Genomic DNA, 23,656 nt, shown 5'->3' with positions numbered 1-23,656 from the left:
CAGTAGAGATTCATATCAACGTGCTAAGTAATACAGTCGACATTCATTACAACATAAGTCGAGATATGAAACAAAACATTCGAAAATGGTCGAAATCTACTATGATTGTACTACTGTTTCCCTAGGAATGGACAAACATATGAAAATAGAAAAACCTAGGTTTCTCGATTACTTACAGTAATGTTTTCCTCTGCCATTGCTGCAATGCTGCTTGTCGAGAACGAAAGAGGTTACGGGGAGTAAAGGAGCTATGACGATGACGAAGGAGGGCTTCAACGGCTGTTCAATAGGGTTCCGTTCCGACGGTTCCGTTAAAAATTGAAAAACAGACAGAGGAAAAATTGAAATTGCAGTAAACCAGTTAATTACATCAGTTGAAAAATCATTTACCGAGTCGACGAGTGTTAAAATGGTTTGTATCTCATTTTGGATTTTTTTTATTCAACTTAAGATTTTTACTTAAGGGTAAAATTGTATTTTTCATTCTCAGGTCTATTTGCTCAAATAAAAACCAGACGGGTCCATATCCCTCATTTTCCCCCTATTCACATTTCTGCTATTGCTTGCGGCGAGATCCAAAATCACTGTCGTCAACATAACTATTCACATCGAACGTTTCTGCTATTGCTTGTGGCGAGATCCAGAATCACTGTCGTAACATACCTATTCACATCGAACAATCTCATACCAAGAACAACGTTTCTGCTATTGCTTGCGGCGAGATCCAGAATCACCAATCTCACATCCTTGAAAAGTTCGTCCAAAAACAAAATTATAGATTTTGATGGGTCGAAAACCATCATTTTTCTCTTCCAAAAGGTATTACCCATATTGAAAAGCAAGCAGTGCGAGGACGTTGCAGAATAATCGGTGTCTTTTGTCTGTGGAATGCTGATGCCTGTTTTAGTGGATATGAAATATTTTTTCCGAAACATTGTGAAATTCAAATATGATAGTAGCTGCATCTGGTTGTGCTGGTGCCATTTTGGTTGTTATATATTTCTTTGAATGCGATTGTAAATCTAGGGTGTCAGAAATTGTATTGGTGCTGTGAAAATCATAATGGATGAGGACTTTACCTTATAAAATTACAAGAATATTTCCATAAGGCACATTAGCTTAGAAAATAATTTTTGCTGGTAACGAGAATGAGAATGTTAACATTTATGCCACATATTTCAGTATGGAAGATTCATTAATTGTTCTTTTTTTGGAATTTTCTACCTTCTGTTATTTTTTTATGACATGTGATTTAGTATTTGAAATTGTTTAGATATATGAAAATTTTTAAATATTTAAACAACTTTCCAAATCCTGTGCCATTGTGCAGCGTTGCCTTTGTAGTGAAAAGAATTGATAGTTGATGCTCATGATGTTGATTTGATTTCCCGTGTCGTGCAACTAGCACGGAATTTGTGTTATCTTAGTCCTTTGTGAATCTCAAAACTTTTGTGAGGAACTTGATTGATTCTTTTTCACGTTCTCCTCACATCTCTCTCTTTTGGCGATACTTACACATTGCATAGCTTTATCTACCAGGAAATAGACAAGCGAACCTCATGAGAAAGCTGCATGTGGAAGCCTTTCTGTGCCTATGAATTCATTTAAAAGTGTTTTAACTGATAGATAGAAAGAAAGTTGATATTAGAACTAGCAAAGTTAAATGATGTGTGCTAATTTGTTTTTTTTGGTGATATTTTCTCTTCTCATGTTAGCATCACTTTTCTTTTTATTGTTAAAAGCATAAGGCATGATTAACTTGGATTGATTGTTCTGCTTCTCACTTTGAAGGGTAAACGGTTAAACTTTATGCAGATATCAGCTAACTATGTAAATAGCTCTATCATGTGTTTTTTTTTTGTACAATAAATGAGCTATTCAAAGATTATTTTTTCTAAAGTAAGCTAAATCAATTGTCGCTATGACCCCCATTGGCCAATGCATTTGCACCAAATTCCTATAACCAACTGTTTATGTTCCTTAAAATTTAGGGAGACTTTCTGTGTTGCTCTTTTTGGTAAATTCCATGAAAGGTGCAATCACGTGTGCATCAAGGGGATAAAGCATTATTTGGGATAAAGACCTTTTTCCCATTTCTTGGATCAATATAGGGCATTGTCACACTAAGTGTTCCCATGGTCCTGACTCTTGACTAATTTATTTTTGTTATCTATGAATTTTCTCATTAAATTCTGTTTTCGTCCGTTTACGCTCTTACTTGATTTTTTTCTCATTAAATTTTGGTCTTGAATTTCTTGTTTTCTTAACTTTTTCTCATGTTGTTATCCGATCAAAGTGCGATTATATTTTTCTTGTTACAAATTGTTGTTCAATGGCAGTAGTGTTATGCCTCTCGATGATATGCACGGAAATTCTCCATCTCAAGGTCTATTTCTACAAGTTAGGATATATCTCATATATTTTAGAATAATAATTGGTTTATGGTATTTTATTCGATTTCTAAATTGTGTTAATTTTAGGAGCACTGGTAGGAAGTACTCTAGAATCCATAAATTTTCCCGGAAATTCTCCATCCCCAAGTATATTTTTTGGCAAGTTATGATGCATCTCATATGTTGTATTCTAAATTATGTTAATTTTAGGAGTATTGATAGGAAGTACCCCAGAATCCATAAATTTTGCCAGAAATTCTCCATCCCCAGGTATATTTTTTGGCAGGTTATGATGGATCTCATATGTTGTATAGTTATTTTTTAGTCAAACATCTCAACTATATAATTTTCAGGAGAATCTGTAGGAATTACCTCAGAAGCAAGAAATTCGGTTTCAAATTATTCAAAGCTGCAGATTGAAAATCGTCGTCAACGGATTCAAAATGCATCGGAGTCAAGGAAGAAAAAAAAACGGTGAACTTTGTTTTCATGGAAGAGATTTGTTTATATAACAAATAAACAAATAATAATAGTATTTAAATTAGCATGTTCCACAATTTGGTAACATTTATTTCATTTCATTGTAATTTATTTTTTGGTGATTATATGATATTATATCTTCATATCTTACGTTTCAATGTCATGTTGTTAACTTTATCGACAGTGTTTTATTCGAGGGGGATAGTTCCTCACTTGTCGATTGTATGCAAACAAATTCAACGTCCCAAGGTATCATATTAAACTCATTTTTTTTAAAATAATCAATTCCATCATCATAAAAATTTCCCGTCTCAATTATATTAACTGTATGCAATTGTAGAAATTACTCTAGAGGCATCCAATTTGGTATCAAGTTCTTCAACCTTGATTGATCAACCAAGTTCTCAACGGATGGAACGAAAGAGAAGAAAACAAAGAGATTTTCGTACCTTGCTTAATGCTGTTAAACATGAAGGTTAAAAAATATTTATCATTAGCCATACATATGCAGTCCAATATATTTTTAGATTTGTTTATGCTCTTTGAATTCTTGAATAACATATATATAATTTTTCCATGATGATTTCAAGGAACGATAGAGTTACGTGTCATCAGTTCAATGGCTAACTGTCATCACTGTGGGGCAAAAAATTTTGAATTTGAAAGCCCCACATTTTGCTGTGATAATGGTAAAATCAGATTAGCAGACACAATTATGCCACATGAATTGTATGTACTATTTACTGACACACAGTCTCCAGAAGCAGAGAATTTTCGGAAGAGAATCAGAGTATATAATAATGTATTTTCATTCACTTATTTTGGTGTTAAAGTGGATAATAATCTTGCTTCTTCGAATCGTGGAATCTATACATTTAGAGTGTTAGGACAGGTGTTTCATACGCTGCCGCCCTTAACTCCTCATGAGGGGAAACCGTCTCATTTCCAATTGTATTTTTGGGATAACGACAACGAGTTGGCTAACAGGATGAGTGTATTTGACAATGCTGATATTTATAAAGATACTATGAGGGCCCGTTTGATAAGCGTGATAGGATAAATAAAAGATGTGTTAGTTGATGGATTATTTTATGGATATGTGTAGATAATTATTAACGAGGATAAAAACTAAATCTGTTTGGTAAGTTTTTTATTCAGTGGATAAATTTTATATACGTTTTCACATTACCAAAATACCCCTGCCTTCAACTCGAATTTACCAAATACAATACAACTTTGTAATACAGATCTAGTTCATTGTCCGTGAGCATGAACTTCTTTATTGGGCTGCGAAACACCATCTTCTTCACCGACAACGGTAAAATTTTTCTTGTCACGCGTTCATTTTCATGTATATGCTAGATCTAATATGTGTTCTTTCATTTTCGTGTTGTAAGTTCGTTGAACATTATTTCAACTCTCTCATCTATTATTTAAATTCCAGATTTGAGTGTTTTTTTAATCTTCGGCACTTGAAGCTCCGAAGTGCTGAAGTTGTTCAATATCCATTTTCCGACACCAAGTGGGTTGACGAATAACGACGCCGCACGATAGGGTTCTAATTTCATTTCGATGAGCATGGAACCTTTTTTTGCAAATTTTCGCTTACTTGTAGTTGAAGAGAAGAGTCCAGATCAAACGCGAACGATAAGATCTTGGATCCAACTTTTGCCGCACAGAACCGTATATTTTCCCCCTCTGATACACTGGTTTTTTTATGAATAATTATGAAGAGCCAGGGACAGAATTGTAATTGCATCGCTTAGTCTCGTGCACTGTACAAATCGTGATTCCCTATACCTGCATCAAAGCGGGTTTACTTTTCCAGCTATTTCCTTCGCAGGCCAACAAATAATCACGGGTCTGTAGTTATCCACCATAAAGTTAAAATCGAGTCAAACGGATGATAATTTCGTAATCCATCACTAATCAGGCCTACCAAATGGGCCCTGAAGCTATTAGTGGATGTCATGAAAAAAAATCCATATGCTGAATTGTTGCACAGAATAAATGATTTTCCCTCTATTGAAGATGTAACCCTTCAAATATGCAAGAATGCTGGAATAGATCAGCGATGCTACAACAATTCTATAGCTGATCAAGTTGTTGCTATTTGGATTGAGGGAAATAATCCGAATATTCCATATGATAGGGACATAATACTTCATGGGTCTGATGGACAAAAACATAGAATTAAACATTATTTTGGATGTTACGATCCCTTGCAATATCCACTTTTTTTCCTAAGCGGTGAAAATGGATGGCACCAAAACATTCCTAAATTTAAGAATGAGAGTATTGTTCTGCAATCGCATCATACTACAAAGAATCCAACAAATTTCTCCTCGGTGGAATCTATTATTCGGCCGGAAGAGACAGGTACAGTTTTTGAATTTATCGTACGTATTATTCTATATGCTCTATAATTATGTCGATGATTTATTGTTAGCTTATCTAATAATAATAATAATAATAATAATAATAATAATAATATTATTATTATTATTAAATGTTTTTACTTCTTGGTCGAATCAATGTTTTAATATTGAATTTATTTATAATTCTAAGTTTGTGTGCTATATTTTAATTTCAAAAAAAATTATGTACTACTATACATGTTTTTCGAACATTAAAAAATTTTCTGTACTCCTACATATGTATTTCGAACATTGTTAAAGATTCATTTGATTACAAAGAAGTTATTGAATATTATTGAATCAATTAAGAATTATAAGAAGAATATCTTGATGTTTCTTTGTTTTCTAATTTAAATGCTCATTTTATAAATTTGATCATGTTAATTGCACTTTGATTATTTAAGAACTAATAATTTATACAACTTATTTTTACCATTTTGTAGTTGTTAGAAGAGATAATGATCGAGCAAATACTACCACGAAAAATCAACGTAAATATATCTATCAATTAAGCTCGAATAAATCGCAAGTGCACGAGTCAAGTAATAATATAGTGTACAAAGTACGAGTATCGTCCCACAGAGATTGATTTATGACAAGATTACCTCAAATATGATTCTTTAATTAATTAAAACGAGAGAGAGAATAAATTAATAAACTAAAATTAAAAGATAAATTAAAAGAAAAACAATAAATTAAGTTCAGAAAATAAATAAACGATTGTTAGGATCTCGGTTCACCTACCCCTTTTCTTCTCTAATGATTGAATTTTAATTCTCAAGTCATGATTTTGACGGAATTTCCTAATCTATCAATATACTCTCTCGAGCTATATTAATCTAATTAACGAATTGTAATAACCAAGTCTCCTTGTGTTATTTAACAACTGCAATTGCATTAACGATTTTTAGAATCCTCTAGCTTTTACCCTGGTGGACTATGACTATCAACATGTATCCAACCTCATATCTCTATGTAAGTTGTAGATCCATGGATTATATTATCCTATCATGTCATAAAATCTCCTCTCGGTATCAATTATAACACATAAAATCAATAAGAAGTTGATCAATCTCCAAAATTGCAATAAACACAATAATATAATCAAGAATCCTTAAAAACTAATTTCAATCTTCAAGAAGAAATCAAAACATAAGTTTTGGGGGTAGGATCCCCTAAATCCCAACAAATAAAAGAAAAGGAAAAGAGAAAACTAGTTTGTGGTTCTTGAGTTCTTCACGTTCTTCTCCCTCTTTTTGTTCTTCTCCTTGGATGGCCGCCTTTCTCCTACGTTTCTGATGTGTGGAACCCTTAAAACGTCAGATTTTTATCTATTTATAGTGCTCAAGAGTTATTTCCATCACCCAGAAATATCTTTTTTTCAACTTACGCACGGGCGCCCGAGTGGTAGAAAAGTGCAGCTCACGCGCTGGGGCTTCTTTTCTGAACTTTTTTCTCAAACAGGCATGCGCCCGCGCGGTAATAAATAGCAGTCCGCGCGCCCACTGTTTTTTCCAGCGCGCAACAATTTTGTAAAATTCATAACTTAAGTTATAGCCGTCGGATTGAGCTGAAATTTTGAAAGTAGCTTTAAAACATCTTAAACTACAATCTGGACGATAGGGATTTGATTAAATTTGAATTTTTTATCAAGGCTGCTCCGTAATTCATTCTTCAAAAACCCATTTCCTACAAAATTAACCCGGAGAGTGAAATGCTCATGCATGAGATTAATTACAAATAAAACATATAAAAATACACAATAAACCAAATGAATGCATGCCAAATAGACATAAAATAATGCACACAAAATGCACTTATCAGATAACAACAAGATGGTTTCTTGTCGAGAATACTATTGTTATAAATTTCAGATAAGAAACTATAGTCCATCAGTTATTTTATACTCAAGGAGATTGTTGCAACAATATTATGCAGTTGATATGTACATCAAACTGGAAACGACACGATTAGATTATTACAGGAACAATCAAGATGAATTGAGATCGGAGTATTATCAAGGCATTGTGGATAGCATAAATTGTGGAGAAAATAGAGGAAGTCGGGTTGGTCAAAGAATTGTACTGCCTGCATCGTTCATTGGAGGTCCAAGAGACATGCACAAAAGATATTTAGATGCAATGGCATTGGTATGGAGGTTTGGAAAACCAGATCTCTTTATAACAATGACATGTAATCCAGAGTGGAAAGAAATAAAAGAGAACTTGAAAGGCAATCAACAAGCTCAGGATCGAATGGATTTGACATCTAGAGTTTTTAGAGCAAAAGTCCAAGATCTGAAGAAAGAAATAACTCAGAAAGCGGTGTTTGGGGAAGTTTGTGCTTATTTTTATGTTGTTGAATTCCAAAAGCGCGGATTACCTCATATTCACATGTTGATCATATTGAAGAAAGAGCATAAGATAAACAGCACAGATCAATTCGATGATTATGTTTCAGCTGAATTACCTGAAGAAGAGAAAAATCCAAGGTTATTTAACGTTGTCGTGAAGCATATGATGCATGGACCTTGTGGACATTTGAATAAAACAAACTCTTGCATGGTCAGAGGACAATGCAAGAGTCATTATCCACAGAAGTTTTGCGAGAGAACTGTTCAAGGAAAAGATGGTTATCCTATTTATCGAAGAAGGAATGATAGTCAAACAGTGGATGTAAGAAGAGCAAAGTTAAATAATCAGTGGGTTGTTCCCTACAATCCTTACCTTCTTATGAGATATGATTGCCACATGAATGTTGAAATTTGTTCCGGTTTGACTGCTGTTAAATATCTATACAAGTACATTTACAAAGGCCATGACAAAGTTGCTGTACACATTGCATCAGGTAGTGAAGTTGGAACTGTAGATGAAATAAAAAAATTTCAAGATGCAAGATGGGTTTCTGCACAAGAAGCATTATGGCGAATATTTGAGTTTGAGCTAAACGAAATTTCTCCAGCCGTCATCAATTTAGCACTACATTTGCCAAATAAACATTGTGTGACATTTTGGAGGAATCAGAATTTAGATTATGTTTTACGCCAAGAACACAACTCAAAAACAATGTTAACCGAATTTTTTTATACTTGCTCAGTTAATGCAAAGGCAAGAACATTATTATACGTTGAGTTCCCTGAATATTATGTTTGGGACAATCAAACTAAAAGTTGGTATGAGAGGAAGAAAAGAAGAGTCATTGGCCGTGTAAATGCTGCAAATCTCGTTGAAGGAGAAAGATACTATTTGAGACTCTTACTAAGTCATGTAAGGGGACCCATTTCTTTTGATTATTTGCTAATGGTTAATGGAAAACGTTACTTTACTTTTAAAGAATCTGCACAGAAAAGAGGATTACTTGAATCTGATCGAAGTAATTTTGAATGCATGAATGAAGTTGTTACCTTCCAAATGCCAAATTCTTTGAGAAGATTATTTGCAACAATTTTGGTATATTGTGAACCGGCTGATGTTAGATTCTTATGGGATACATATTTTGAAGCAATGTCCGAGGATTTGCAAAGACAATTTCATCAGAACCGAGAGTTCTTAGTCTCAAAAAAACTTCAGAGTATAAATTTAATTTTGGAGAGCATGGGAAAACAAATCGGTGCTTTTGATCTTCCACAAATATCTCTGTACATGCGTCAGTCAAATGGCACATTTTCTCGAGAAATAGAAGAAGAAAAGTCTATACAAATCTCAGATGATGATTATTGCGCGAATTCAAGTTAAATGCTGCACAACATGAAGCATTTGAAAAAATTCAAGAGTGTGTGAATCTGGGAAATGGTGGCTTATTTTTCGTAAATGGACCTGCAGGAACTGGAAAGACGTTTTTATATAGAGCCTTGTTGGCAAATATCAGAAAAAAGAACATGATTGCCCTAGCTACTGCCACTTCAGGAGTTGCAGCTTCAATATTACCAGGTGGTCGAACATCTCATTCTCGCTTTAAAATTCCAATTGATTTGCACGAAGAAAGTTATTGCTCCATATCAAAACAAAGCGGTCTAGCAGAATTGTTACGGCAAACAAATTTTAAAAAAGAAAGTATTGCCATCAAAGAGAGCTCGGTAGATTGCGAGCAACAAAAGATTAAAAGGAAGAGAGGACGTCCAATGAAGGTGCCGATCATTGACAATATTGCCATACAAGTGAAAGAAGAAGACAACAACACAAGAATCAATATTGGAGACGAAGAAGTTATTGCTACTTTTACAAGGAATGATTCTCACCTTAAACAAAATGAAAGAAAGAGAGGTCGTCCAAAAAAAGAATCATCAAAGAGTAAACATATAGAATTGCAGATTATTGATGCAGACAACACAAAAATAATCGGTATTGAAGATGATGAGAATATTGCTTCTCTCATGAAGAATAAGAAGAGGATGACAAAGGATAAGTCTTTGAAAGAGAAACAAGTCCGCAATATAAAGAAAGAAAATATATAACACACTTATTTGATTTAAATTATACATTTCAATATTTAGATTATGTTTTTAGTTCTTTTAGTTTTATTGTTTTGAGAATGTTATGTTTTTAGTTTTTATTATTATTATCAATAACGCCGAACTAATGTGGTCCACAATATAAATTATATATTTCTAATTTAATAAAATTTGATATGACATCAATTCCGTTTTTCGACCTCTTTCGAACTCAGAAACTACGTGTCACTATTTCTTGTAAAGCGTCATTCAACATTATAAGATTAATAACATTTTCAAAACATATATTTTTTCAACATATTTTATGAAACAAAATCATTAATTATAATTAGTTACAAATTAATCTCTTTGAACTAATCTCTTTAAATAATATGTATATATAATACAATTGTGTTCATATAAATATATAAATGTTTATATAAGTTATAACCAATGGCGGAGCCTTAACTAAAAATTTTTAGCGAGAAATTCAAAAATTATGGAAGTTGAAAACACCAATTTTTGAAGAAAAATAATAATAAATTTTTTTATTAGAAAAACTAAAAAAAATCGCCTCAAAATTAATTACAAAAATATTAAATATTTCTGAGCGTATATATAAATTTCATCATTGTTTGGTCGATATATACCTTATAAAAGTGATAGCATTATAATGTCAGAGAACTTTAGAAGACAAAGAGTGAAGAATATGACACTAAGAGAGAACTTTAAAAGACAAAGAGTGAAGAATATGACACTAAGACAAGGGTAGATATGAAGAACAATTCATTTTTTGTTTTTTTTTTTGGACTAGTTTTGAGAATTAAAAAGTGTGCTATTTCATTTTTTTTTAATTTAATTGGGCTAACCGGACTAGTATAACATTAACTCCAAAAATAACACTTGAAAAAAAAAATTTAAAATTCTTGGGTATAAAAAATTTTTAAAAAATTGCCCGTTGGCCCAATACCTGCCTCCGCCATTGTAAGTAACATTAATGAAAAGTGTCATGGGATGCCATAACACTTGTCAGTAGTTTACTCCAAGATTTTTGCTATAAATAAACATCATTTCACTTATCATGCACAAAAAAGCACCCCAAATTTCGAATATAACGCAGAAAAGTAGAGAGGAGAAAATGGTCATGGTAAAGAGAAAATCTTAGGAAAATTGGTAAAGCATCTCCAAAAATTCTAGAAAAATTCCCTAGCATCCTTCTTCACCCAGAAAACATTTAGACTGGTAGGTGTAACAAAACAACAATTGGAAGTCGGTCAGAAAAATCAAAACCGTGAGGATTCCAAAAAACTGCAAGACCCGAAACCACCTTTATTATGTTACATGTTCATGCATGTATATCTCTTACTCGCTGCTTGTTTTAGGTCTAAGCTATAACATGAAAGTTGGTTCTTATGATACGTAGTATTCATACATGGCCGCCGATTACCCGGAAAGACACCGAAATGGCAGTTTTTTGGTAGCAAAGTGGCATGTACATTGTTTTAAAAATAGGAAGTCTTGGTAGTATCGGTGAGGTTTTCTTACCGAATTTCTTCAATTATAACTATTTGGTATTCAGCCTCGAATTTACTGAAAATTAAATTACTTATTCCTTCTAAATATAGACTGCATCATATTATTCATTCCATAATTTAATTGACAATTTTGATGTGCATATGGAATATTTGGTGTACTTGATTCCTGATTATTTGATACAGCACATCATATCGTCAGGTCGATCGAGACATGGTGGACAGCGTCATACGACAGCTACAGTAAGCTCGATCGAGCGCTGCAGCAGAACTAGCGGTACTCCCTATGATGGTGCATGCTACAGTACGTAGTAGTCATGGGAATCATAGGAAAATATTTGCATAGCGCGCGACACCAGATGGCTTTATCTCTACCGAAACATGCATGTGGAATGGATATGCGAGCAATTCGGACTTGGTCCAGACTCGTAGGCAAAAGGATTGTGGAAATTATATTTTCCAAATTTGTAAGATTGTGAAATTTATATTTTTGGTGATTTTGTTATTTTTTTTACGGTATCAGTTTTCTGATTTGCATTTTTTTTCTAACGCGTGTCAATTTTGATTTGTTTGGTAACTCATGAAAAAATATGTTTTATTATAATATGATCATGATTAATTCGAATATCGTTTTACAAGAGACTTATTATTTTTCAATTTTATTTATTTTTTCATCCAAGTATAAATATGAACTTGGAATATGTAGTGTTACTGAAAAATGGTAGGCTTATGTTGTCGCATCAATCATATCATACAAGTTCAAAGTTGAAAGAAAGTGGTGTTGGATTATGACGGTGAATTAACAAACATGTAATCGAAAATAAATAATATGCAAGAACTAAAAGTTGAAAGAAAGTGTAGTTTGGATTAAAATAGTTAATTAACGAACATGTGATTAAAAATAAATCATATGTAAATTACATGATTGAAATTACAAATCATATTGGACTAAAAATGTGATTTTATTCGAAAAGATGTCTTTGTCGGTGTGGTAGGCAGTGGTGGAGATATTCACTGGTTGGAGGTTTAAAAGAACTGATTTTGTTACTCAATACAAAAACTTATTTGTTAGCTGACAATTATTTCGAAGATTGTGTTAGCCACGTAGGAGACTTATATCTAAATTAATAGGAGACTGTTTTTGTGTTTTCTTCCCCGTCCACTCACGCATATCATTTTATTTTAAATAAATAAAAGACATCAAACTTGTATATCTATAATTTTTCGTACATAATATGCGAAGGCTGTATCTGTAACATGCAAGTGCTTTTGTTCCTAGGAATGTATGCTCATACATGCAATGTGGAGGTCCGACCCAAACAAATCGACTACGACCGGAACATCGAAACACAAATATTTACTTACAATGATGCATGCTACTGCTGGTCCCTTGAATTTATAGATAACACTTCAACTTTCATTCTTCGGGTCTGCCTTAAAAAAAAAAAAAAAAAAAAAAAAAAAAAAAAAAAAACTTTCATTCTTCATTTGCTGTTTAAAACCCAGGCTCCAGCCTGTTCCTATGCAATCAGGCTTCAAACACTGCCGTGTCTGCTGCGACGCTTGTAGATGATACGAGCTCTTTGTACTCCGCTAACAGATTCGGAATGTCGTTTAAACGCAACTAAGATTCAGATAAACAGAGGTGCATCAGACTGAAATATAAAGAGAAATAAAACTGAGTAATTCGATCATACAAAATTGTTTCCAGCACTTTCTTTGTTAGAAATGGTTTTCTTCCATGATGGGTGTAAATACGGGTTGACCAAACTTAACAACCTCTTTCATTTTCATCATGAAATACACAGGTCTAAATTTGTAAGTTAAAAGCTTCAAATTTGCACCATTTCTAACAACCTACTGACCTATCCTCTTAATTAAAGAAAACCATGTCAAAGAAACAAGTCGATGAAACTCAAAAGGATTTACATAGCTGATGGGAATATATAATCACATTACATATTTTAATTGACAAATAAAAATAAAAAATGTATTATATAATCATAAAATCATTCTCAACAATAGTCTATCAATGAGAGTTGTAGTGTCTCATACCTGAGCAGCATCTCTAACATGATAGAAGCCATAAACTCTATTTCCAGAAAAACCGGATTCCATAAGCATTAGATTGGATCCAACCTTCTTTCTGTCACAGAATTAAACATGTCAAATTCAACCTGTAAATCAAACTTTGTTTCAATGCCTGTTGTGCGGGTGGGGGATTGAACCTAGGACCTCCCCACAATGGGGAGGATTTGTGCCACACGACCCAATGGGCGATGGCATATGTACATCAGATTTTGCATTATATAAGTGCATAAACTAGTACAGACATCCTCAACAGGATAACTTATTATTGGAAATTTCTTCACAGCAAGAGTGAAATCGTTGCAGGTAACACATTTATCCTAAGGAGCGTTGCAATAATAGTAAGATCCGTTAATGGCTGGAATCGCTTGAAACTTCTGGCTACCTAGCAAATGCCTGTCCATCCTTCGTTTGCGGTCGACGGACAAATGAAAAATTTTATTATAGTTTTGAATCACCTATAATTAATTTATTTTGAATAAACAAATGACGTAAAATAAATGTAATTATATTAAAAATTTATTAATTTTCATTATTTCAAATGTTGTTTAAATAAATAAAGTTGGGTATTAGGGAGTATAACTTCCAAGTTCTATCATCAGAATTTTGGTAACGTGAAATATCATGGTCATCTGAATCACTGGGAGGCCCACAAAAATCTAAATAATCAGATTGTTATGTTATAATTGAATAATAGCTGTCATACTACAGTCACAAGTTACATGTAAGCTGCTCAAGTCTGATTTGTTAAACACATGTAAGAAGACCAACGAAACTTTCTGACTTTCCTAAGAAATGTGAAGGTGATTTAAGCTTCTGTAATTGATATTCTAATCTTGGGTTATTGTTTCTTTCAACGGTTTTATTTCCTCGAGAAGAAAAAAGGAAGCCATAATTCTCTGAGAAGTTTTAACAACTTTTTTATGGAATTCTAAGAATCGGTTTTATTATTTCTATGGACTGAACTGATTCCAACTAACTGCATCCACTACAGAAATTTTTAAATTCATATTATACTATGAAAAATTCGAATAGTACAATCTCACATATGATGGCGGGCGATCAAACGCTGATAGTCATGCAATAATGGGCTAAGCTCCTTCAATGTAATAGACTGTGGAGAGGACTTCATCCAATAGTCTCGAAGTGCTTGCACAACCTATTGCAAAACACATGTCAGCAAACATGACAGGTATTTCGTTACATGTTGGAGTCTAACAAGATAAATTATATGCCGAAAAACCTGAATGTTACTAGCAGTGCTGTCACCAACTATTGACCTGAGTTGGTTAAATTCTTCGTCTTCCATTTCATCTAAGATTGGTTTAGGATTAGAAAGAGAAATCGAAATTTCTAATCGTTTATGCAACTCTGACATAGTAGGTACTTCGTTTTGGCCTTCCTGCGAAAATTGGCGCATCAATTATCATTGTCACACAGAAAAATTATGCATGAACTTTTAGTCCTATATATTTAAGGTTGAGAAAGAGTAGCTTGACGCAGCTTGGCTGTTCCAGCAGGAGGAACTTAATTTCAGCTCCACATTTCAACCATTGAAAAGGGCAAAATTTGGAACTCTCGTCTGATTTCAGAATAGGCAACCATTCCCTTTAAATTTTCTTGTAAAGTGATTGAAAGAATTATGTTGTTTCACATATATAGAATTGCTGTCAGCTTATTAAACATGACTTGAGTAATTTGAGGGTAATCGAGCATTTGATTTCAAACAATACAGAATGAAAACAAGAAATCCATAAGGTTATGCCAAACAACTTGGATCATGACGACCATACAAGTGTTGGTGTCCACATAGACTATAGTTTAGGTACAATAGAGTTGTAATTCACTAGAGATGCTCGTAAAATTTGAAAACAAACAAACAAGGCTGCAAGGCATTTTGTTTACATGATAAATATACATACATCTTATCGTTGTAGATGCTATTTTTAAACAAAAAAAAAAAAAAAAAAAAAAGAAAACCCATACCGCTCAAAAAAACAAGCTTTATCATAGGACCAGGATAGAGAGCCTGTTTCTCACAGGGTTAAAATATGATGGGCGTATGTGAGGGGAATAATATATTTCCATAACAATTGGCATTACCTGTGAGTTTATGGTTGTATTACTTTCTGAAATAACGTCTGATGGATATGTTGTCAACCTCTTCGCAATAGGGTCATCTGTAAGTAAACATAGTCCACATAAAATCACTAGCACAGTCTGATGGTGAAGCCAAATTTATAGTTACTGAATATACATTGACCGCTCTGGAGTGCCTATAAGAGGTTATCCAATGACATTTTGACCATGGTTTCCACTTAAGGTGCGAGCAAGAGAATCTGCTAGCGAGTAAATCACGCATAAGCTTGTTTAAAGGATGACTCGAGCTCGGTTTTAACTGGAACACAAACTACTCATCCCCTTTTTACTTCCTTCACTAATAATTTATTATTATTATTATATTTTTTCGTGAATCAACTATTTTGACAACTAAGTTAGTAAGAGCCTACAGAGTAGTTCAAAAATTGAGCCTTTTGGGGTCTTTGTGAAACTCAATACACCTGGGTAGAGTTTGTGTACGACAGTGGCCTACTCAAACAATTTCCAGTTAACCATTGAAAAACTTTAGCCAATCTAGAACAACCAAGTGAATAACAAAAACTAAGATTCAATCACTAATACTCTAGCAGGTTTTTATCATATACAAAGTGCAAGTGCCCAAATAGGTATGAACAGATTATAGTTTTACTAGAATATTGATGAATGAACAGATAATGGTTTTACTAATTCAAAAGCTTATACTAATATACAGTCTATACAGATCAAACATGAATGAAAATAATTCCGACCGAGAGTGTTAACCACAAAATAATGTCAATACTCATATAACATAACCACCGACCTTCTGGTACAAGCCACCAAAGATCACCATATGTTGATTTTCCATCAAAACCACCAAATAATAAATACCGTGAACCAGCACTGTTCATTGAATGATATGCTCGAGCAGCAGGTGGTTCATTGTTAATTGGCAACCGTGTCCACTGTACAGACACTGTATGCAATAGCAAAAGTATTACCATGAAAACTTGTGTTTACGAAAAATGGACAATCAAGTTAAAGGAAGAATCAACTAACTTTGATGGGTCACATGTATTTCATATAGTGACTTCCATATGTCTTCTACCAAATGATAAATGCAAGGTACATTGATGTTCATATAGTGACTTCCATATGTCTTCTACCAAATGATAAATGCAAGGTACACGGATGAGAACATCCGCAGAAAAATAGCAGTTCATGACGAGAGTAAAGCACATGCATATCTACTATATAATCAGCAGCATCGTTTTCTACTTAAAACGGAGATGAATAATTACCATCTAAGTTCACAATTGTGTCAATGCCAGGAGAAAATCGATGGAATTTTGGATTATGGAAGGATAACAAAGACTATTTAAGGAATTTTTACTTTATTCTTAATGAAATTTAAAAAAACACAAAAAAGAAAAGGAATTTTTACTGTGTATCCCAAGCAGTAAGATTTTGATGCATGTCAATGCTTGAAGAATGTCACCACCTCTAGCTCAGTAAAGGTTGGTGATTTGGTATACGAGAAGGTTTCCTTTACAGCGAGAATACTACGAATTAAAGTTTCTAAAGATAGAAGAAACTAGAAAGATAACAACAATTTGAAATAGAGAAAGGGAACTTATATAAGCTTCCAATTTGTGGTGCAAGTGGTTTTGGTTATTTCTTCTTAAATTTTAAGCCCTCGTTCTGCATTGATAAGCACCTAAACTGTATCTGATAATTCAGAGAGACTTGCCAGCAAAATAATATTTGAGCACCTCATGTGCCCCACCTGGAGAGAAGATGCTGTCCTGTTCTCAGATTAGAGCTTTCATGGTTAAGAGAATCAAAAAGTGATGACTGGACTTATAGATCATATATGGGCTAAAAGCATATATGATCTTGGAAAAACAAAGTCAAAAAATGCGCTTTATTGTGCTCAGTATTGGGGTTCAAGTTCAACCTTCAATGTAGTAGCACATCGCCAATTAGGTACCATGCAAAAACCATTCAACAAAATAAGAAAAATAAAATGATAGATATAGAAACTTGGAAGATGGAGAAAAGGTCGCGTAGCAGTAAATCCAAATATAAAAATGCAATTTTATTGTGGAGACATATAACACTTACCCCTGTCCAAAACAACACAATCATTGTAATAAATGTCATAACGGCTCAACCAACCACCAGTCCCATGTCCCCCAAATAACAAAAGCTGCAAACAGTAAACGATAACTAGTAACTTGCAGCATTATATGAGTGAGAGCAATGCTTAAATTCATATTAAACTACTTTACTATTGAGTATGCACGTCACAATAAGTTCAATAACTAATACTTTTCGTGTCGCATAGTTACTCTGTTATTTCATGGCCGCTTTTATCATACTGTTGAACAATATACTTGTGTGTTATGTTTACCCCATATGGGCTGGCAAAGGTCAAGACTCAAGAGAGAAACTGAGGTCGGAGTTCTATCCTGTAAGACTAATCAATTGTTCCATGACAAACTGAACCATATAATAAATTTCTTCTATAGAGAATCCAGACCTTGTCTTTAGCCTGCCAACATTCTTCTCCATAGTGTTCTTATTTCATTATGAATTCGCTTTATTTTGTCACATCAACATTTCTTCTCCAACAGTAAATGCATTTTCATGGATTGGAAGGATAGAGCAAGTACCATGACAACAAGTCTCATTCTAGTGGCAGCTGGAATTTTGTTCTACTTCTTTGTTTCCTATGAAAATAAAATTTTCTTTTAAAATAAACCCACAAACTAACCGCAGGTTTGTTAGTTGCAGCCACTTCAATTTTACTTTGAAAATTTTATATTTCTAACCTTATGTCTTTACAAATAGTTTTCTAGGAAATGTTCACTATTAATATCTTTTTCATACGTTCTTGATAGATAATGGCAAAAAAACAAATTCCAAATCTAAGTTGACTTACCTAAATCTAAAATAAATAATTAATAAAAAATTCCACACAACAAAGGGGATCTTAGTTAAGCCCACCTAAATCAAAAAAAATGTTTACCAAGAATTTTCTATATATTTTCATCAAGATGAAGCCAAATATAAATGTACTCACTCTGAAAACTGTGCAAACATTGGATAATATGCCTTTAGTTTGACAATGCCCCCGGTCAAAACATTAACATGTCGAAAGGTGGTATACCAGATAAAATATAACTATCCATATAAATTGTGATCATTAGTGTAGAAGCCACAAAATAAGTCAAGTTAGCCAAAACTTGAAGGTAAATTTCCATGTTTTATTACACATCTTCTCATGAAACCACAATTTGCATCTCCCATGAGTTAGTAAGCAAAACTTTTGAGCATTTCACCAAGTGGTGCAACTATCAAGTAAATGGATGGAGTAAGAATCTATCAATCTCTTTCTTATTGTCCTCGTAAGTAGTAACCCTAAACAGATTATTAATCAGAAGTGACAAACTTGCAACACTCCATTGAATATTTGAATGACACAATTCCCTTCTAGATCTTCAATATGGTACTCCTTCCGTTCAGGGAACACAGTCCAAATAGGAGGTTCCATTTAACCTAAACCACTAAGTATGACCCCAAGAACTTTGTTGAGATGGATGTCGTTGGGTTTCCATTACAAGTTTAATTTGCTAATATACTGAATATGTCGTCCATGAATATTAAATGAGTTTACTTACATAGTGCCCTCCAGATGTAATTGTGTGTCCACAACGGGCCGAAGGTGCTTGCCCTGGAAGCTTCAATTGGGTCCATCCAGGAGCTTCATTCTCTTCCTTCCACAAGAAAGTTATACAATTACTTGATGACATATCAAGTGAACAGAATCTACAATCAGAAGCATGAATACTTGCTACATTGATTGCATAACAAGTTTTGTCCGTTCCTACAGAATGCCCAGAAGGCCAGAATAAAGCTTTTTTGATTGCTTGTGCTACATGAGAGTATCAAGAAAAAGAGCTTGAGATATACCTTCTTCAATGAGGCCCTTTAAAGCCCATAAATCACCCATAATTGGTCCTCCACCACCTGCAATAGTTCAAAAGATACCTGAAATCCACAAAGCTACATTCAAGCGCACAAAAGAAACACTTAAAAATCTTATCATTTTCAACTGCTAAGTTTGAGATGTGAAGAAAACATGATTTTTTTGTGCATACTGCATAATGATAGCCCCCTTTTGGCTTTGAAGTAATGACCAAAGAATAAGGTCAGTTATGTCATGCAAACTTTAAAAGAAAATTCGTGCTTTAGGAAATGAGTGTACATCCCAATCAAAATGTAAGGCTTAAGGTGAAAATATAAGGCTTTTACGTACCATCTATTTTATTGGGGTAGTCACCAAAAAGCGAGAAACCATTTTCTTTCTAAGCTAGACTCCAATCACAGTCCATCAAACCATATGACAGTGTGAATTCTTAGACATCACAAAAATGTCATATCTTTTATTCATGTGGCAACCAAAGTGAGATCTAGGTTAGACCCCACTAAAAGTCGATCAAACAACAGAAGTGTGATCCATATAAAAATGATTCTGTTTCCTTAACTCTTAAGAAAACAGTTTGTTTAACAAAGAAAAACTTTCCCACGCTTAGTAGAAATTAAAGAATGAAAAATTACCTCTACCACCATACACGAGCAAGCGCTTCTCAATCATCGTGACAGAATGGCCACATCTTGGTGGAGGTAAAGTCCCTGAAACTGATAACTCCATCCACTCGAGCGAAACTGTTCCAAGAGAAAATCACATTTTTTAGAAACTAGAATGCCAATAAAATATGATGAAACAACATAATACAGTGAAATGAAAAATAAGCATTACTCGTGTCTAGGATGTAGACATCTGAGAGCCACTTCTTGCCATCCCACCCACCATACCTGCATTCAATTAAGTTTATCAAACCCAAAACATAGGGCAAAAACCAAATGAATAATCATATAAAAGACGAAAAATAATTCCTACATCACAATTTTACGGTTTCCAACAGGTGAAGCGGCTGCAAAATCCCTTGATGAGGGTAAATCACCAAAACTGGTGAGTTCTGACCATTGCCATATATCTGTCACCAAGAGGATATCAGCAAAGCGCCTTTATATGTTTAGCTCCCATCATTATAGAATATCTAATATGGCGCTGATGGAAGCTTACCAGTATCTAGGACCCAAAAATCACCCAACCTGTGAATCACAAATTTTCTGGTAAAACAATACAATTCTTGGCAAGCTTTAGTGATTAACAAGCTGCAGAAAATGAATAGCACCATCAAACCTATTGCCACCAAGCCTTCCACCAAAAATGAACATGTGACAATCAATAGCAACAGCAATATGAAAAGCGCGTGGGCCAGGGCCCATTTGCCCATCGGATCCGCTGCCTGTGCACTTCGGTTGAAACCATAATTTTCTTTCTGTAACATGCAAAATTAGAAAAGACACATAACTGTCAATCTACATAACATAAAGTCATAAATTGATCCAAATATTTAAAATAACAACTTTAAGATCGTCTTATTCCAGTAGAAGCTCAATAAGGCTCCTAGTGCTCCATAATCAGATTATATCCGCATCTAAAGTGGACAAAGGATTTGGTTTACATTTGTCATCCCTGAAACTAAGTAAATTCCATCCACCTCGCCAAAACCCCATGTAAACTATATACTTTTCCTCGCAAACACATAATGGGACAGAACAGGCGATATTTATGCATAACTAGAAATATGAATCAATATCACAACGCAACCCACATAAATGCAAAGTTCAAGCATCCGAAAAGATAACGATGGATTCAGACAGCATCTAAGATCATAAAATTACCAATGTCATAAACAGTGACATCGTTGAGGAATTTCTTGTCCACTAAACCACCGAAAAATACAATCTTTGACTTGCCGACGTTCACGGCAGTGTGACCGCTGCAATCACCAAAAAAGTTGAACATTTTTACTGAAATATTTATCAATCCATCAACGCGATTAATTTTGTTGTGAGCATCAAATTATACAAGAATTACAGAATCAAGTGGGAAAACTTGTAACAAGGAAAAAGAGAGAATCATGCCTTCTGGGCTGAGGGATGGATCCAGTGAAATCGGAAGCAGTAGCTCGAACCCAATAATGGGTCCTCATTTCCTCGATTAAACTGATTCCTCTTTCGCTTAGCTAGTGAAAAAATATATGAACAGTCACCTGTTCGGCCAGTTGGCATAACCAAACCAATCGAATCGAGACGAATATTAAAAAAAAAATTAAGGTTTGGAATTTAGTAACGTAATTTAAACAAAATTGGCTTGAATTCCTTTCAAATCAATATTCGAATTCGATTACATTCGCGAGCTGCTCGGTTAGAAATTCAACTCGCAAAAGTCTGCCAACCAAATTCATTTACACCCTTTAGTTCATTTATATAGCTGAACTTGAAAGTTGAAACAATTTCCAGTTTTTTTTTTAAAACAAACAAAACCTCATTAGCACAAAATTAGGTGGGGAAAAACTGGGTAAAATATTAAATTAAGACCTCGCACATTACATTAAATATATCTTTTTTTTGAAAAAAAAACTAAATATATCTCATCTTATTTAACATAAGGTTAATCTATTGTATCTCGATTATTGCCGAATTTCACTAGAATACTCATTTGTTTATACTAAATGCCATGATTACTAATTTGACTGTATTTTTTTCCTTAAAAAAGCTGAATTTATTGGAACACTTGATGTGCAAATCAATCGAAATGAACTGCAATTCAAGAAAATTTTAAGACTTTAATTCGAGCTCGAAATACAGCTTGTTAGATACTCAAATAGTTAAATATATGAGTTTGAGCTCAATTCGAAATATTCGAACATATTTATCAAATACTCGAACTATCACTCAAAAATAAAAATAAAAAACTCGAAACACTATAAATATATTTAGTTAATCCGATGACAATATCCAAATTAAAATTTTCATTAATATGCGCATCATGAATCAGACAAATTACACTTGAAACCCGGTGAAAAATAAAAAAAAACAAAAACAAAACAAAAAACAAAACAAAAAATCACATGTATAAAACTTAGGATTATTCAAAGCCTCGTGTTTTTTTAAATCATGAGCATTTGCCGTCTTACAAGGGAGTTTAATTTATGTCTGATTTTTAAAAACACATTGTTTTAATTAAAATGTCATTGCATTTTTTTATGGGTGCTCTTGCTTTTTTGAACTTTTATGCTTGATTTGTTTAAAAACACACACACACAAGCTATTTACCCTCCTAGATCTTCTTATTTATAAAGTAAATTTTTGTTTTTTTAAAAAAAAAAAAAAAAAAAAAAAAGAAGTTGTCGTTTGTAGTTGATAATTTATGAATTTTGTTGTGTGGTCAGTTCTTACTTGTGAATGAGAATCGATAATTCGAACATAAACTCAAAGAACGTTTGTAACTTTTAAAAATAAGTGATTATGAATTTTTTTTAACAAATTTGTGAAAAAAAAAATCAAAAAACACTTATTTTTTAGTAATTGCAATTTGCAAACATTATTTTAGTCTCGTTGATGGAAATCTTATGTTGCCATAGAATCCACTATGGGGAGAAAAACGAAAAATGGTTGTAATTATTTTGCTCCCTTCGGACAACAATAGTTATTCTTGTGTCCTTTTTCATTCCATATTTCCATTAATGGATTTGTAATGAAGCAACAATCAGAATTATTCATTGCCATCAACTAACAAGTGATTGTGTTCGGATTATTGATGTTCATAATTCATATGGGAGTAGAATTTATAAGCCAACCTCTTCAAAAAATAAAAATAAAAAACGAGAGAATTTATTAGCCAACAAAATCATCCCATAGAAAATATTGTCAAGACTTCAAAATTGATTTTTAAAAATTATGGCCAAAACGGCAAGATAGTACCACAATGGTTCATCTAGCAATTATAGACATTTATTAATATATGTTGTGTCTATTAATTTTTTGGTAGACCTCGCATCTATTATTAAATATTCAATTTTAGATGCACTCTTAGAGTACTATCCTAAAGATACGTAGTTCGAAATTTCGCGATACATCTTCGTGTATTATAAGTGTTAACTTATTTATATATTTTGAGAGATATACAGGAATATAAAACATGTCGTGCGTTTTTAATTAATTCTAATTAATCAAATCAAGCTATTTTGGAGATTTGGAGGTAGGATTCAGACGGCTCGGAAGGCATAAAACTGATAAGAAGAATACACTAAATGTAGA

The 23,656-nt window shown here is 33.4% G+C and overlaps 2 protein-coding genes and 1 long non-coding RNA gene across 3 annotated transcripts; 2 read left to right on the top strand and 1 right to left on the bottom strand.

The window, feature by feature from the left end:
- The first annotated feature begins 2,750 nt into the window (after positions 1 to 2,750).
- LOC140894435 (uncharacterized) lies at positions 2,751 to 3,642 on the top strand. Its single transcript, XR_012153826.1, has 3 exons — positions 2,751 to 2,867; positions 3,058 to 3,122; positions 3,214 to 3,642. It is a non-coding gene; the product is annotated as an uncharacterized lncRNA (long non-coding RNA).
- Positions 3,643 to 7,233: 3,591 nt separating this feature from the next.
- Positions 7,234 to 9,743, top strand: LOC140860959 (uncharacterized). The gene is made up of 2 exons (XM_073263957.1): positions 7,234 to 9,019; positions 9,112 to 9,743. The coding sequence occupies exons 1-2, from the start codon at positions 7,234 to 7,236 to the stop codon at positions 9,741 to 9,743; spliced, it is 2,418 nt and encodes an 805-aa protein (XP_073120058.1).
- A 2,730-nt stretch (positions 9,744 to 12,473) lies between these two features.
- LOC140863960 (protein GLUTELIN PRECURSOR ACCUMULATION 3) lies at positions 12,474 to 21,866 on the bottom strand. Its single transcript, XM_073267776.1, has 16 exons — positions 21,479 to 21,866; positions 21,236 to 21,333; positions 20,691 to 20,829; positions 20,571 to 20,599; positions 20,385 to 20,481; positions 20,244 to 20,299; positions 20,042 to 20,149; positions 19,394 to 19,450; positions 19,102 to 19,193; positions 17,543 to 17,627; positions 16,242 to 16,394; positions 15,443 to 15,519; positions 14,583 to 14,741; positions 14,386 to 14,498; positions 13,307 to 13,397; positions 12,474 to 12,875 (listed from the first exon to the last, which is right to left on the bottom strand). The coding sequence occupies exons 1-16, from the start codon at positions 21,544 to 21,546 to the stop codon at positions 12,780 to 12,782; spliced, it is 1,518 nt and encodes a 505-aa protein (XP_073123877.1). The 5' UTR covers positions 21,547 to 21,866; the 3' UTR covers positions 12,474 to 12,779.
- Positions 21,867 to 23,656: the final 1,790 nt, after the last annotated feature.

The sequence above is a fragment of the Henckelia pumila genome, chromosome 4 (genome assembly GCF_033568475.1).
Source record: "Henckelia pumila isolate YLH828 chromosome 4, ASM3356847v2, whole genome shotgun sequence".
Taxonomy (NCBI): domain Eukaryota; kingdom Viridiplantae; phylum Streptophyta; class Magnoliopsida; order Lamiales; family Gesneriaceae; genus Henckelia; species Henckelia pumila.
Note: the sequence above shows the minus strand (reverse complement) of the source record. Positions and strands in the feature narration are given on the sequence as shown.